This window comes from Lethenteron reissneri, chromosome 27 (genome assembly GCF_015708825.2).
Source record: "Lethenteron reissneri isolate LAM-NWPU_2019-01 chromosome 27, ASM1570882v1, whole genome shotgun sequence".
In the NCBI taxonomy this organism is placed as follows: Eukaryota; Metazoa; Chordata; class Hyperoartia; order Petromyzontiformes; family Petromyzontidae; genus Lethenteron; species Lethenteron reissneri.
Genome location: NC_083805.1, coordinates 14285166 through 14302143, shown reverse-complemented (window position 1 = coordinate 14302143; position 16978 = coordinate 14285166). Strand labels below are relative to the sequence as shown.

The 16978-nt window shown below is 42.5% G+C and overlaps 1 protein-coding gene and 1 long non-coding RNA gene across 3 annotated transcripts in view; both read left to right on the top strand.

Moving 5' to 3' along the window:
- Positions 1-14586, top strand: part of LOC133348612 (uncharacterized) — a 30460-nt gene extending 15874 nt beyond the window's left edge. The window contains exons 4-10 of one of the 2 annotated variants that reach the window (XM_061561520.1): positions 454-480; positions 1803-2244; positions 3669-3730; positions 7346-7372; positions 7747-8050; positions 12420-12699; positions 14512-14586. In XM_061561520.1, coding sequence (XP_061417504.1) covers positions 454-480; positions 1803-2244; positions 3669-3730; positions 7346-7372; positions 7747-8050; positions 12420-12699; positions 14512-14576 — 1207 coding nt within the window. In that variant the 3' untranslated portion in view covers positions 14577-14586. The remainder of the gene's footprint in view (positions 1-453; positions 481-1802; positions 2245-3668; positions 3731-7345; positions 7373-7746; positions 8051-12419; positions 12700-14511) is intronic. The other variant, XM_061561521.1, reaches the window with a different exon arrangement.
- Positions 14587-14590: 4 nt separating this feature from the next.
- On the top strand, positions 14591-15984 carry LOC133348613 (uncharacterized). Its single transcript, XR_009755815.1, has 2 exons — positions 14591-15108; positions 15872-15984. It is a non-coding gene; the product is annotated as an uncharacterized LOC133348613 (long non-coding RNA).
- The last annotated feature ends 994 nt before the right edge of the window (positions 15985-16978 follow it).

Below are 16978 nucleotides of genomic sequence, written 5' to 3'. Positions count from 1 at the left end.
GAGCTTGGGCAATTTTTGGTGCCAACTCACTGCCTGCCTTCCTGCTCGTCTGGTTCCTCCTCGTGCCTCTGATTCAGTCTTTGAGAGTGAACGATTGCTGTGCATGTTACAAGTTGAAATTATTATTTACCAATGTTCATTGTGCACAGTATATATCATCATATGCCTTACATATAATATTTCTTGCTAGTCTCACGCAAATATAAGACCATGGTTACTCTTTGGTTCTTTCGCTAAAGTCACATTGGTAGAAAAAATAATAGATCACGACGTTTCAATCGCCACAAGCAATCGTCCTCTCTCCCACCTGAGGACAATTGCTTGTGTGGCGATCGTGATCTATTATTTTTTATACCTCCGTGACTTTACCGAAAGAACCAAAGAGTATGGATTCCTGCAGTAACGAAAGCTTCAAATTAAGATAAGACCATGGTTATTTTTCTTTCTTTGTAGGTTTCGCACTGAATTGAACAACATGAAGTAAGTGTAATATTTATTTTATGTACTTACCTATAGCTGTCTTGTCATTGTTTAAATCATTTGTTACTCTTTCAGCAACAGCTAATTTACAGTACACTATGATGATTTGTAGTCAGGCCCAGTTAAAGCTCACATAAATGCAAAATGAATGATTAAATAGTTACTTACATTTCTATGTTGAGTTATTATGAACACTGTGCATTGCACTTCATAACTGAGGTCAGATTGTACCAGTCGCAAATATGTGGTCAATTTCTCAGTTGTGGGGATGCCATAGCATTACATATGGATTTGTTAATAGCTACTGCTTCATTTATAAGTTATAGAGTTAACTTGCTGCACGTAATGTTCGTTTGTGAAGTTGAAGAAAGTGCGGCCTTGCGGTCCGCTTCTGTGTGTCCTCTTAACATGAGGGGTTCCCGTCTTCTGCTCATGAATTTTGGCACGGAAAACAGTTGTGCCAAGCGCTCTTCTATCCCATTGGTTAAAGGGCCTTGATGTGCATATTTTCGCCCATCCTTCTGGTTACCACAGTCCTGCACAAAATCAGCAGGGACAGGGCAAAAAATATTCTGTTAGCCCTATTTTATGGATTCATAATATAGGTTTTTTATTTTATGGAGTCAGTGTTATTTGTTTTAGAGCTGGTGGAGGTGTCATCAGTGGACACTCCGTGCAGGCTCCTGTTAAGGCAGGATATTCTGCAACACTGGTCTATTTTGCACTCAAGGGGAATTTTTCAATCCAGCAGCTTGGAAAATATAACCACTTAATCTGACGACACATCCGCTGGTTCGTTGGTGTTTCTGATATCAGGCTTGCAAGCCCATGGGGGCTGTTCATGCCATTGTGTTGGGAGTTTCTTATCCACCTCAGGAAGTGTGACATTGCACTGGACGTCCTTGAATTCCTGGTGAGCAATTCCATAAAGACTCAGCGGCAGCCACCATCCGAGCTCAACTGGCCACTGTTATGGCATTCTCACAAGAGATTTTCTGTGGTTCCTTTTGCCAAGAGTCCATTCATTCACATAATTATCAAGGGGGTGTCATCCACATCATCACCTGGTCAATTTAAGGCATTGTATTTTGTATTGTTCAGAGGCCCTCTCGGCAGGACCCATGCCACCTAATCAGATCTTCCCTTCGAGATGTGCTCTGCAAGGGTACACACACGCAGAGCATCTAGAATATTTAAGATGTAGCATCTGATATGCTGCCGCGATCATCTTTGTTCATGTAATGTGGCTGTGTTTGTGTTCATATGACAGTTCAGGGGTAACTATCACCCCAACAAATTATTAATCATGCTTTCTTTTTTAGTTATTTCAGATATGATACCGACAACATGAAATCGACAAAGGCAGTTCCAAAACATCAATCTGCAGATGGGGTTAAACCTGATCTTTGTAAAGATGGAAAAGATGCCAAGCCTGCTATAAATGTTGAACCCCCTAGCAGTGTTAAACCTGTGGTTCAAGATAAATCAGTTACTGATAACACCAAACCAGTTGATACGAAATCTACCGGTATTGTTACCACTGCTACTGTGGCCAAACAAGCGTCTAGTGTTTCTGTAGCTACCCCTGTCAGTTCCACGAACACTAATATCAGCAAAGCAGTCCCAGCTGCCATCGAGAATCCCAGTTTTCTGCAGCGTGACCAACCAACACAGGCAGAGATTTCCAACTACAATGGGTTTTTCCCAAGAAGGAACGGCGTGTTTACATGCCATTTTTGTATGATCGTCTGTAAATCTTCTCAGGTAAGTGGATTTTTCCGCCTACAAGTGTTAAGCTCTTAAGTAAATTAATGAATGTGAATTAGATTTTTATATGCAGCATAAACCCTTCGCACACCCAACTATGTTGTAACAGACATCGGTCTAAATGTGATGAAAACGTGTCAATATCCAAAATAAAGAAGCATTCATGTCTCCACATATCCATCTCTCAACATAAAAACAAATTGCACAACCCATTCTGAGAGTGCATTATTTCAGCAGCATTGATTTCAAGAAAAGCAGACTGGACTGGTTTTGACACACACTCATCAGCAGCACCAGGCTTGCTTGATTAAATGCTGATGAACTGCCAGTCTCGCAGGCAAGGACCCTGTCTCTAACATATTAGAACCTATTTCGACATGCAAATATATGATACGTATCTCACAATAATCAGCGTCGCTGTGGTGAAGCAGACAATAGAACGCCTTCACATATCCATTTCTCCAGTTAAAAAATAAAAGTTTTTACACAACCTAAATCCTCGCGCTGCATGCGGGGCCGCCTTCTCCCTCAGCCTTAAGATGACAAAAGCGCACCATAAGCACTCGATCGCTCATTAATCATTTTCTTTGGCATCTTAAGTGAGTGCATATTGCAGGAGGGGGTGAGGTTGACATGGTTGTGTTGTGTCGGTGTAACTTGCAACTATAGCCCACTGTAGCCCGTTCTTGAGCTCTCCAACCTCTCAATTGGAACCGTTCCATGAGTTGTAACCAGGAAGGTTTGGTGAGCTCACAAGAAAGGCGAGTGGGCTACAGGAGCTTATTTGACCGACACGAGGTGAATTTGACCTCCGTAGAGTACATTGTCGCTTTTTTTTCTTTTACTTCATTATTCAGTACTGTCTTCTGCATTTACCAGGGTAATTTTGTTTTGAGCATTTCTCAAGTTATGATACCTCTTTCATGGTTTTGGCTGTGTAATAATCAGGGCTACAGGAGCTTATTTGACCGACACGAGGTGAATTTGACCTCCGTAGAGTACATTGTCGCTTTTTTTTCTTTTACTTCATTATTCAGTACTGTCTTCTGCATTTACCAGGGTAATTTTGTTTTGAGCATTTCTCAAGTTATGATACCTCTTTCATGGTTTTGGCTGTGTAATAATCAGGATTTCCAAAATACCTTGGCTAGTCACAACTGATCCACTGCCGCCATCCTCTTGATTTTGGTGCTGTCATACCCTTGACATTTGTATGGAAAAGAGGGAACGACACGCGGTCTGATTAGTTGATTCATTCATTTGTGACCATACAAACTTCAGTGCAATCCAATTTGGCTGTGAAATAAAAGAAAGCTAGTTTCCTAATTACTGTAAACATTGCCAAATGTTTGTCCTTTCATTTGTGAATCACTTAAGTCGCATGTGTGTTCTCTCCCCCCTCCCACCCCCCTCGTTGACAGGAAATGTTGGTCCACAGGAATATACAGGAACATTCGAGCCAACGGAATGCATTTGGCAAAAGGTACGGTTGAGCATGGTTTCATGCTGCTGTGACATAACGACTAAGATATTTCACCATACGATTTGTGCACGCGCTGTGCGATGGAAAGACAGTGTCATACAGAGAGACGTGGAGACAGACGTAGAGAAAGACAGAGAGAGGGTCCAAGTGTGACAATAACCTAAAGATGGAGATGGATACGAAGAGAAATGTATGGAGACATCGAGAGACAGACACATGACATGTAGTGTTTATAAAAAGTACTCACACCGACACGGAGTAACAAGTCACCTGCTTACACTTTATTTCTCCGGTCTCGCGCCAGTTGTTGTAGGCACTCCTATATCTATCTTTATGGTGACATACACTTGACTTCTCCCCACTCTAATCTATTCTGCACCTCACCTATCCTGCACTCAGAAACTCTGCACTCAGTGACTGCACACAGCAACTCCACACTCAGTGACTGCACACAGCAACTCTGCACTCAGCGACTCTGCACACAGCAACTCCGCACTCAGCGACTCTCCATCTCCACCGCTGCTCTCACCTATGTTGCCTCATGCCCACTCATCTGTCCCGGGCGGGGGGTTCAGGTAACACCCGCCCGGCGACGGTGTGAGGGTTGAGGTCTCGTTAAGGGCTTGAGTGGCAGCGGCGAGATGTCTTCACTCTTGGTTCCCGGCAACTCCCCCGCTCACGCACACTCCTGCTTCTATATCCCTCCTCATTCCGAGTCCTCACGTGCTCCCCCTTAGGCCGCCGCCGGCATGGCGCCTGTTGCCCTCATTAATCCCTTATCATCACTCCCCATCTCCCGTCACCCCAACGCCAACCTCCGGCCTCAACGTTCCCACCTGCTCGGCCTCGTTTGCATCCGATTCTCCCCTTAATTACTGTCGGTTTGTCAGTGCAAACATCATGTTGCAACGCGCACACCTGTTAGTCCTCAGTTGCATCCGTTTAACGGCACGCACCACCTATATCTCTCTACATATATACAGAGAGACACTAACAGAGACAGAGGCACTGATAAAGAGAAGCAACAGATACCAAGAAACTTGGAATATGCAGGCATAAAGATGTAGATGCACAGAGAGACAGATTAACGAAAATGTACTTCTGGACTTATATAATATTTGATACTAGTTCATAACGCCTGTCGTCGCCAGGAAAAAGTTTTGAATAAATATAATAATTAACCTGATTATTTTTTTACAATTTTTATCTTCGATCATTGTTGATGACTTGATTAAACTTATATTTAAAGACGTACCAATCAGAAACTACCTAATTTAAAGATTCCATTTTTTATTATTAAAAACAAAAATGAATAAATTTAATACTCTGAGGTTAAGCTCATCTTATCTTTTACCGTTTTCTAATTATTAAGATTTGAACATAAAATACGGATTTTTTTCGTTCAAAACCGCTTTCATCCGAAATATCTCAAAAACAAAAGATAGAAATGGTTTTCACTTTAATTTTATTTGCTGTTTAGCGCTCTATCAAACGAAAAAACGACAATCTTTATATTTTGAACGGTTTCTGAATGAGGCACACATTTTTATGGGGCACTTAAAATCAAGATTTGGAGGCCTTAAAATAAAAAATCTCGGATTTTCAGTTTTCTTTGTGTTTCTGTCCTAAAAGCTAACTACCAAATTTCACCTTTCTACCTTGTCGGGAAGTACTCGAGAGGTTTTTGAAACGTACATACATATATACACCTGAGGACGGCTGCTTGCGTTGTGGCCGAAACGTCGTGAGAATTGTATTTTATTGTTTTATTTTTATTATTTGATTATTTCCCTTCTACGTGACTTTACCGAAAGAACCAAGAAGATGAATCCCTGCAGTCACGAAAGCTTTAAATCGAACAATATATACATATAGATTACCCGTGGGAAGTACCCGACATTGCCCGGGCGAAAAATATATTTCAAAACTTCTCTTAAAAGCATTACATATACATACACAGATACTAAGCTATTGTTTGTCCATTTGTACACCAACAAAATTATAAGAGGCTTGCATAAGTCCAAAAAGTAATATAAAGTAGGGGATAAATATAGTTAAAAAAATATTTTTACCCCCTCGTAGGTATATTAACCTACACACAATACATACAACAGAGTATGTAATATCTATTGACTTTGTAGTTGTATCTACTGACTGTACAGTAGTATCTACTGAGCCAGTAGTATTTACTGACTGTAGTAACTACTGACCACAGTATCTACTGGCCCTACAGTACTATCTACTGACTGCAGTAGTAACTAATGGCCGTAGTAGTATCTACTGACCCGACAGTAGTATCTACCGACTCTATAGTAGTAACTACTAATTCTATAGCAGTATCTACAATCACTACAGCAGTGCATACTGACTGTGGTGGTACCTGCTATAAATACATTAGTGCATACTGACTGTGGTGGTACTTGCTATGACTACAGCAGTGCATACCGACTTTGGTGGTACCTGCTATGACTACAGCAGTGCATACCGACTTTGGTGGTACCTGCTATGACTACAGCAGTGCATACCGACTTTGGTGGTACCTGCTTTAACTACAGCAGTGCATACCGACTTTCATGGTAGCTGCTTTAACTACAGCAGTGCATACCGACTTTCATGGTAGCTGCTTTAACTACAGCAGTGCATACCGACTGTGGTGGTACCTGCTATTACTACAGCAGTGCATACCGACTGTGGTGGTACCTGCTATTACTACAGCAGTGCATACCGATTGTGGTGGTACCTGCTTTAACTACAGCAGTGCATACCGACTGGTGGTACCTGCTATTACTACAGCAGTGCATACCGACTGTGGTGGCAACTGCTATCACTACATAAGTGCATACCGACTGTGATGGTGCCTGCTTTAACTACAGCAATGCATACCGACTGGTGCATCCCGCTATCACTAGAGCAGTGCCTACTGACTGTTGGTATCCTGCTATTACTACAGCAGTGCATACTGACGGCTGGTACCTGCTATGACTACAGCAGTGCATACCAACTTTGGTGGTAACTTCTTTCACTACATGAGTGCATACCGACTGTAGTGGTGCCTGCTTTAACTACAGCAGTGCATACCGACTGGTGGTTCCCTGTACATGCTGGCGATGTATAAATTCATCTCTCTGGCATTCTGTCTTTGCAGCTGTGCTTATAAATAACCAAGTTGATTGAATATTGCTTTGAATTATAATTTTCTCTGCATTGCTACTTGCCACTCATCACCAGGCTATTTAATACAACATGTGTATGTGAACAACAATCATATTTACATTTTGCAACCAAAATCAAGCATTTTAAGTTCACCCAGTTCATGGGCCAGACCATACCTTTGTACCACTTGAATAAATTAAACTTCATTGTCACCGATGTCTCTTAATGGATCAGAAAAAGTGCATTGTGGATAACCAACCGTGTGGAAGAGTTGTATTAGTTCTCAGCGTTATGGCCTGAATTAATAAATTGGTATCACTGTAGTTCTGTCAACTTGTGTGATACCGATCAAGGAAATATCTAGCCTAGGCCTGCTCTATATTTGCATACCTGCTGACGTTTTATGCTTAGTATCAAAACACTGCTTGCTAACTTCATACCCTTCTGTTCCTATCATTATAGGTTTGCTAAAGAGCTACTGTGTATGAGGTATGTGGCAATCATTGTAAAGAACCCTTCACAACACTTAACACCTAATTTGACATCATGTCGTATGAAGGTTTGATAATAATTGTGTTAATTTGGATACTGCACCATTCTTATAGCGACAAGGCTATCATGATGGCTTTGCATTTCACAGATAGGTATAGTCTGCCATTAGGGGGTAATGTTGCTGTCTGGTTTTAGCCAATTAAGCAATTTGCGAATATTCTAACTTGCCAAATTTAGACTATGACCCCAGCACATTGTGCCAACTCCTTTTTTAATAACACCATAGCATATATAAAATTGCTGACCCCTTTCTCTATTTGTATTCTTATATTGTGATATCTTCTGTTGTGTTCTTTTATGGGCATTTCAAGACTACGCAGAAAAGTAGATCGTCCTCCGAAAGTTGTGGCAGCAACTATAAAATCTGCTGACGACACTGAGCAGTCTGCTCAAGCAGCCAAAATCAAGACATCACAGCCACATGCACTGTCTGCCAAAGACACAGCGCCTGTACAAACTGAGGGTGGGAACATTTTACAACCAGAAGTACCTGCCACTGCGTCTACGGAGTCTGTACAAACAGCTGATGTGAAGACGTCGGATTCAGCATCTAAGACTGCGCCCGTCGGCGCTCCTTCAAAGCCGTCAGATGTCGAGCCTCGGCTTGTCAAAACCGTGAGTACTTCTCTGCCTTCAAATTTTCATTTGGTATCGAGTTAGTATGTGCACGTGGAATAGCGAGTAAAAGTGAAGTGGATTGTATCAAATGGGTTAGAACACTGAGCCAGTACCACTTGCGTCCTGGGTTCAAATCCAGGTTTCAGCCACCCGTAATTAAACCATATTCTTAAGTGTAGTGGGTTGTTAGGCCTCAGCCCTCTCACCGATAACTTAACAATAAAAACTTCAATTTAGTTTTGAATTGACTTTTGATGTATCCCAGATTTGAGGGGTTGTAAAAGTTAAATTTAACATGCGATTAATGTTTTTAATTGGGCATATAAAATGTGCCCCTAGCGCAGATAAAGATGCCTTCTGTGACACGGGTTGATGTACTGCTTGCTACGGAGTTCTAAATGTAAATTTCACCTTGTCACTTGAAGCTGTGATGAAAGAAAAATAATACTCACATGAATGTGGTCACATAGTATAAGTCTTTTTGAAACAGGAAACCAGCCTTCGGGTCCCTGTAGGGGTGTGTGTGATTCTGCCTTCATCTGTCAGTAGACAAGCACTGATGGAACCGTTGGTTGGAAGTGACTTGTCTTTGGGTTCTTTCCAGAATAAACTAAAAAAACAGTCTCCTGTGAGCAATGTTGCCTTGCACATTCTTTATATCACAGAAATCTACAGTATATGATGAGGGTCCTTCAACCTTAACCTGCATTTTTGTTCTCGAACATTTGAAAGTGGCACTGTTAAACCATATCCTATTTGTACAATGTGGCTTATATTTACACCGGATCTAAATGCAACCACATTTCAAGGTACTCTATTGCTACACGTATGCGGTTGTCCCATTGGTGTTATAATAGCGTCATAATTTCAGCCATATCCACATTCACTTCTGGACATTTGCTTTTATGTCGTTTGGAACCCACCTATGCATTATTAAATCTAAAATGAAAACTAATTTATTTAGAACAGGTTTTTGCATTTAGTTTGTTGTCCTTCCTCCGATTAGCACGGTTGGCTACGTACGGTATGAAAGAAGTTCGACATACATATGGCATTTTTATTGATTTTAAGGTGCAACAGACTTTTGATTGAGTTATTTGTTTAGCGCATGCGTTTGTGCCAAGCCAGGCTTCATCATTTTTAGAATGTGACGCATCCTAGCATGGCACGTTGATCCACAGCAGGTGCCGTGATTGCAGAAAAGTAGAGGGCGGGCGGGCAGGCGGGCGGGCTAAAGAGATTGACGTGCAGCAGCAGACTTGGGTTAGCGCGCATCTTGCCAGCTGCAGACTCCTGACGGACGTGTGGAGGGGTAGTGTTACTCATAACTGGCAACTAAACAGGGAGGGACGTCTGTCGGAAGAGTTCTTGAGATGAAGCGCATTGTCGAACGTGACTGCGCGTCAACGAGCTCGGTACACGACATCCGATCCCAGACGGGCGCGCACGGTGTTTTGCCGTCGAGTACAAGACTGCGAATGCCGACGTCCGTGGAGTTGGAGCACTGGCCTCCATTACGAGCCAGTAAAATTGCCAGGGAAGTTAATACGAGTCTTCACTTTCCCCGTGGCTGTCTTCTCGAGATGATCGTGGCAGCTTTGTGTCGGGTCTGTAGTTACACCATGGTAGACTGAGTGCAGGTTGTGTCTTGGCCTCTGCCCATTGAGGCACATGTTAATATCGTGGGCAGCACTGGCGGTGTGAAGGTGGAACATGCTCAACAATGTCTTGGTAACACCCGGCTGAAGACGTTGCATTTCGCAGTCGCCTGTTGACATCATTTAGCATTATGTCCAGTTCAAGAAACGTCTGGGCCCCAAGCTTTGCAGCAGATGTCGTCTGCATAGACTCTAAACAGGGTTGGAGCGAGCATGGAGCCCTGCAGCAGGCCGTTGATTTGCCTCCTCCAAGCACTTGTCTTCTCTCCCATGTGTACTCTGAACCTTGTGTCACCCAGAACAAGTTCAGTGACATCAACCACCCATCTCAACAATACTATGCATCATGCACATTGCTGCAGAGATTGTTCCAGAACCAACGTTAACATGGCTAATCATTGCATAAATCGCAGCATGTGAGCATATTCATCATCCATCACTTGTATCTTGTGCATTTGCAAACCTCTTGTAACCCCAATCTCCTATTTCATTAGAAATTGCACAATGCTGATTTTCCACAACACAATACACTTTTCCGCCTTATTCAAAATACCCAGACTGCTTGGATCATCTGTAATGTAATTTTACACAGGAATTGACATATATAGCCCATCACCTTTGCACCGACATTCAGACGTCTGTATTTTACATTTAATAATAACAAACGTGTGCAGGTTAATCTTGAACAACCTTTGTTACCCGAAATGAAGATCACAAATTCTATTTGTGTTTTGAGATGGCCATGCCACTCGGGGATTAATTCCTCTGCTAACATCTGGGCTGGCACGGCTGAGGTTTTGGGTTCATTTCCAGATAAAAAAATTCTTCTCAATTAGCTAATTGATCGTCTTAAGCATGGGCATCAATATCTTAGAAAAAGTAATCATGCTTTAGGATTGTAGTTAGCCTTGCCCACCTGTTGAAGAATACATTTGCACATTTAACATAATTTTAATTATTGTCTTTATGACATTGCAAAAGGTTGACGACCACAAACGAATGAGCACTGTATGAAGTTGGCTAGAGAAAAAAAAACATTGTAATCAGTTCTGTGGAAAATTTTGCAGAGCCGTTCTTGGATGTTGTTAGCTTGAGGCTCTGCTTTTGTGTATGAGATCTGGTTGATCCAGACCATCATTCCTCTCGGAGTAAATAAAATGAATACACAGAGTAGTTGTTTTATGTAGAGACTCACCTCTGCCTTGAGAATGTGTACTTTCGACAACTCGCTTTGGGGCTGCAAACAGGAGATTAGCACCACCTCAACACTCATTTGATTGATATGACTGACATTAAAATATGGATGTAATTGGGCAATCATGTTTATTATTGAAAGTGATCTTTTGCTTATATTTGAACAACCACCTCCAGTGGTGTTGTGCCGTTCTCCAATTTGACGTGTGGCCTGCCCATCTTGGGGGAGTCCAGGTGGGGTTTCATTTGAAACACAAGGGTGGAAGCACAAATAAAATGTTCTGTTTTTGGTGAAGAAAATGGCACAGTTGCCCATAATGTGCGGTTTTAGGGATGAATTGAAGTTTTTTTGAAATGTGATTTTCAAAGACAATTTCACATCTTTTTTGGATCTTGTACATTGTGTATCATTGTAACGCGTCTTCGTCTTTACAAAAGTAATGTCACCCGATGCCACCTGACAAGACTTTTGGCAGTAAGAGCATGGACATAATGTGATTTTAGTGATGTCACTTCCTGTGGTGTAATTTTAGTGATGCGACTACACCGTGATGCCACATTTTTTTTCAAAAAATAGGATTGCCCTAAATTTTGTATCAAGGCTTAATTTTTCTTATTTTTGCGGCTTAATTCCAAGTAAGAACTGGATGCTTCATACCAGGTATGACAGTGGCAGGATTCCAGCAGCCCAATTAGTGCTTTGTACAGCAGTCGTAGTTATTCGGAGTTGAAGAAGGCATTGGCAGGGAAAAGAAAACCAAGCTTCTTGATGCCTTCTTAGTCAGATTGGTTATACAGCCATTCTATGACATGTTGGCTGAGGTTGTTGTACCCAGAAGGTTTACACAATGGATACAAGTATATCAGTGTTAAATATAATGGGAGGAACTATGGACTTGCCAGTCATACGTGATATGATCGTTGACTGGGTTGTTCAGTTTAACGTGACCAGGTTATTATTGTCACCCCAATCAAGAATTGTTTTCAAGTCGTTTGTGATTGATGGTGATGCATCTGTGCATTGGGGAAGTAAGTGTCTTATTACTTCAGCCTGTGACTGAAATATGTACAATGCTTGTATGTTGAACTTCTTTGGCACCGTATGTAGCCATCCATGCTAATCGGAGGTGCTTATATGAGATATAGACAGACTATACAATATCCCTGCTCTTCTTTGCCTCTACTTGTTTAATCTAGCCACTTTCCAGAAATTATATGTTGTTATATATTTAACTTTTTGGATTGTGATGCACCTCATTGACTTAGTCTTACTCACAAATGTTTATTAAATGAATGTAAAACATGGTGTAGATTTGTTACATGCAATTATAATTTTTTTAACCACGATCGTTGCCCTTTAAAATGAGGCGATGTTGCATACGTCTCAATGGGCTTACATTTCATCTCCCGGTTAAGTAAAGGATAATTACATACATATATATAAAATAGAGACATAGGGAGAATAGAAATACATACGAAGAAGGGTGTATTCACCCAAAACATCATCGTTGAAGGTGGCAGGAGCAGAGTCTCGGAACAGGCGTCCGGGGAAGGTGATCGTCCAGTCCCGACACGCAACGAGCAAAGCTCCGGGAGACGGGCACGCCGGCGACCGGGGAGATGCAACGGTGACGACTACGTCAGCCTCGACGAACAAGGAGAGAGGCGACGATGTGCCGGGTGGAGAGACGAAGACAGCGGAGGAAGTGGAAAGACGGCAGTCGCACGGGTGTCTGACACGAGAGAGCGCCGTTCGTAGCTTGCAGAAAGGGCCCACAGCCAAGGCACTCGGAGGTGTGACCTGCTTTAAGATTTCTCATGATTGATGTTCAGATCCAGTACGTTTTGCATCCATAAGTTTTTTTATTATGGAAATGCTTCCTCCTGTACTCACACTCCCTAATAGTTCCTTGGAGAAAAATTGTTATTCTGTGTTTTATGTAAAGTGATTGAGGAAAAATGTGAAGATGTTTTTACAACTGCAAGCTCTCACTGTGTTTATAATTAAGGCAACGATTTTGTCATGGATGTCACGAAAATCATTAGTTTGAATATTGAAGTCTGGGAAATCTTGGAAACGGCTGTTGAAACACACTTTAGCTTAGGCACTTCCAAGGTTGCACTATGGGGAAATCGAACAGTGCTGGCAACCATGAGCAAATCGGCTTGTGGAGGTACACAGAGGGAGTCAGATGCACAGACAGAGACTTGGAAATGTACACGCAGAGAAACGGAGACACAAAGTTATGGAGATACATACAGAGACATGCATATACACAGATGCAGAGATACAGCCTCAGATACAGAGATATGCACACGTGGGTGGTGCGGGGGGAAGGGTGCACCACTCCACCTTATTCATTGTTCTTTCTGTGAATTTTTGGGGGGGGTTTCCTGCATTTCAGCTGTGAAATTCAAGACAAATTTCCTTGACAAAATCGTAGGCTTAATGGAATGATGTCATGTATTGATCCGTGAAATACTCATTTAGTCTCAAGGCAGCTCTTCAGGAGGGTCTTGCATTGTGATAATTGGCCAATTCCCTCCAGGTTGCACAGTGCATTCACCCTTTGCACAGGGGAGTGATCCTCTGATTTATTATATTAAAATAAATTATAAAACCGCATACTGGACTTTCAAATCCTGTGTTCTTGAGCTCTGGGTGTTTACGAGCTGCCTGGGCTAAGCTGCCATATAGAAGATTATCAGGATTAATTGGAAACTCCAAAGATGAGATAAACTTCCTAAAGCTCATCTGCAGAGTTGCTGTGTTTGATCACAGAAGTCAATTTGGTTTTTGTCGAACCTGCAGACACTTAATCATTCAATGATGCAGCAAAGAAGACTTTGTACTATTGCTTTGCTACTCCACTTCAAGATTTCTAGAGGGGGACTCCTTGTATGCAGTCCCAGGATGAGCTTTAGAAAAATGTTTTAACAATGTGTGTATTTCCCATTTTTATTGTCATGTACTTAGAAATCTTAAGGTTTCTGTCGTAGGGACAAAAACTGGATACAGCAGAGTGTGTTAAACTAGGACCGTTGTTGTAGGTGGACTGGAATCGAAATAATGGAAATTAAGAGTGGTGCCATAGCAGATTTTGTAGTACTTTGGGAAATCTTAACTTGACGATGAAAAGAAACAGCAATGAGCCTGAAGAAGATTTATTTAATCAGGGTGTATCTACTTGCCATGACATGAAACGTGTCCGTTAACATCAACAGTAGAAGAAACACTGAAAAGTGCACAAAAACATGGACAGGATGCACGCTTGGAATTGCATTGAGAGGCAGAAAGAGGAGCACATTTATTGAGAAAAAAATATACGTAGGTTACGGATATAATTCCAAACTGTTAAGCAAAAGTGGGTTTGGGAGGTACATGTAGCCAGACGGGATGATGGGCCAGAGGTTCAGAATAATTGTCGTCGAAGAAGTAGAACGAATCTGAGGGGCCGTCCACCGATGAGATGGAGCGATTAAATTAGTTCGTGTTCAGGTTCTAGGGTGGAGTATTACCTTACAGGATCCTTAAGAGATGGCAACGGCTTGGAAACACCTTTATCCAGGAGTGAATTGATCTTGGATAATGATGATATTCCACAGAAACGAGCAATGATGCACGAGGACCCAAGGAGAACAAGCTGATGATGAAACGTAGTGCGGCCTAATGGTGAGAAACTGTGGAGGTGAGGCTTGGAGGGAAGCACGTCCAACCCTTGTATCGGGTAGGCGAACCAGTGAACACGTCCATACGGTTGCCAGGGTGACTGAGGAAGCTAATGACTATATCAGCACAGTGGGCAAGCATTGTTGAGAGCCTGGGTTCAACTCTGGGCAGGCACCAATGGATTAAGCCGTCGCCCAACACGGCAGCCATCCGTGAATTAATGTTTGGCAACATTGGTGGTCTCAGAACCTCGCACTAATGACTGCACTAAAAGCCCATCTTCATACGTTAGATTTGAACCGGGGTACTCGTCGATGTGAACTAAACTATTGCTGCACTGGAGTGAATGTGGTGTTGTTGGCTTGTATTAAATGGATTGCCTCGTGCAGTCATCACAAAAGACGTGCTTCAATGTAACAACCTACCCCATCATGTTCCAGATGCTGAACAAGGTAAAAATGAGAAGCCAGTTTCCAAGAAAGCCAAAATTCGGGCAAAAGACACACCCCCTCCCCTGAATAGAGACCCCATTGGTGAGTATCTTTCCTAAAAAATATTCACTTATGGTGACCAAAATTTCATAACATTTAGTGTCTTTGCTGAACAAGTGGGGCCTCACAAGACCACTCGCTTAAGGCCCTACAGCCCAGCGTAGCTGCACTGCAGATAAGGAGCAGCTGGGTGGAATATCTCCCAGTGCATATTGTGTTTATGAATGAAGGTGCTCGGTTCCTGTGAGTGCTCACACCATCCTTAAACAGGTGTAGTGACGAACTCGGAGACAGTAAGACCTGGAGGCACTTCTTTATTTAGCAAGCACCATCAGGATAACATTATTAAGACCGTCTAATTGTCGGTGGCACTACTTAGAACAGTTGGTAGGCTCTCTGACTAGTGGCGCTCCGTGATGGTGAAGATGGAGCGGACGACGAGAAGAATGGTGACGACGAGAAGAATGGTGACGATGGACTTGAGCAGCACGACGGGGATCCCACTTCCAGCAACAGCCACGAGGTCTCCTACAGGGGCCCCTCATACACTCAGCGTGGCCTCGCTCCGCCCCGGCCACGCTCCCTTTCTGGAACCTACTAGCGAGTTCCCGAGGCTTTTCGATTGGCCCCTTCTGTGACCTTTCCCCTAGATCCCCCTCGTGTATATCATGGCCTGCTGACGTCAGTACTGCCATACACCGCAGATCCCCTTTTTTGCCAGCAGCCAGCTACTACATAGGTTAACCGACTCTGGGTTTAATGAACCCCCTCACTAACTTTCGCCCCCTGCCACTTTTTTTTGTAGGAGTGGAATTCATGCTGCCGGGCTTCTATTGCAAACTGTGCTGGAGTTTCTTCGCAAAGGAAGAGTTCGTCAGGAAGCACTGCCACAAACACGAGCACCAACAAAACCTGCAGGCATGTCTCTTGGCTACAGTAGTAATGGGAGAGTTGTCTCGTTATGCAGATGCCTCTCTTGTAATGACACTGGGTATTAGCACTTCTCCACGCTTGGTGTAACTGGGCCCAGCAATGTACTTAAAACAGCTTGCATGGATTATGTGAGATACTCCAAAAGTAATGCCTCCAATTTTTCTCTCTTTTCACCTTTTATTTAACTGATACTAAATGTTAGAGATTTATTCATAAGAATGTCTAGAACATGTATACATTTCAACTTTGTTTCCATTATAGTTATCTGCACTCGCAGCAATATGTAATAAGGATCAGCATTCCAACACAGTAAGGGGGTTGATCAAAGTCTCGTGATCATTTGCAAACAGCATCCTATACAGTGCCATTTTCAGAATGTTGACCACAGGTTATCTTCGTGGGTCAAATAGCTGGAAACCTGATGGTACTGGATCTGGGCTGTATGGTGGATGGGGCAGCATGGTCCTCCCCAATTGTGTAGTGGCTTCTGATATTCTACAGCTTGTATGTGCTCTAGTTTTGTGTTTAATGTGAGGGAGTTTTCCAACTGACAAATGTTTCTTAATCTTTCCAAAAATTAGAATCCAACATTTTTAATCAGTTCAATAAACAGTTCTTGAGGAAAAAGAGGCATTGTTTTTGCGGTATCCCTCATAGCTTAAAAAATGAGTCGCAACATTTGTCCTCAAAGTTGCGCTAAAATGTTACGCTAAAAAAGGAATTTTTTTGGGTAATTCACATTGTGGCTCTTGATAGAAGATTTTATCCAGCATACGTATTCCTGCATGATGCATCCATCCGACTTCCACGCCACTGGATTGAAAGTTTGCCTCGGCACAATTCCGATGATTATAAGAACGTGCAGTTGCCAACATCCTCCAGATTGTTTCAGAAACAGTGATGTGTTGCCTCTTTTTTGTCTCTGCCTTTAGAAAAAAGAACCTCAGTAAAGTGGTCTAAAAGGAGCCAACACAGGAAG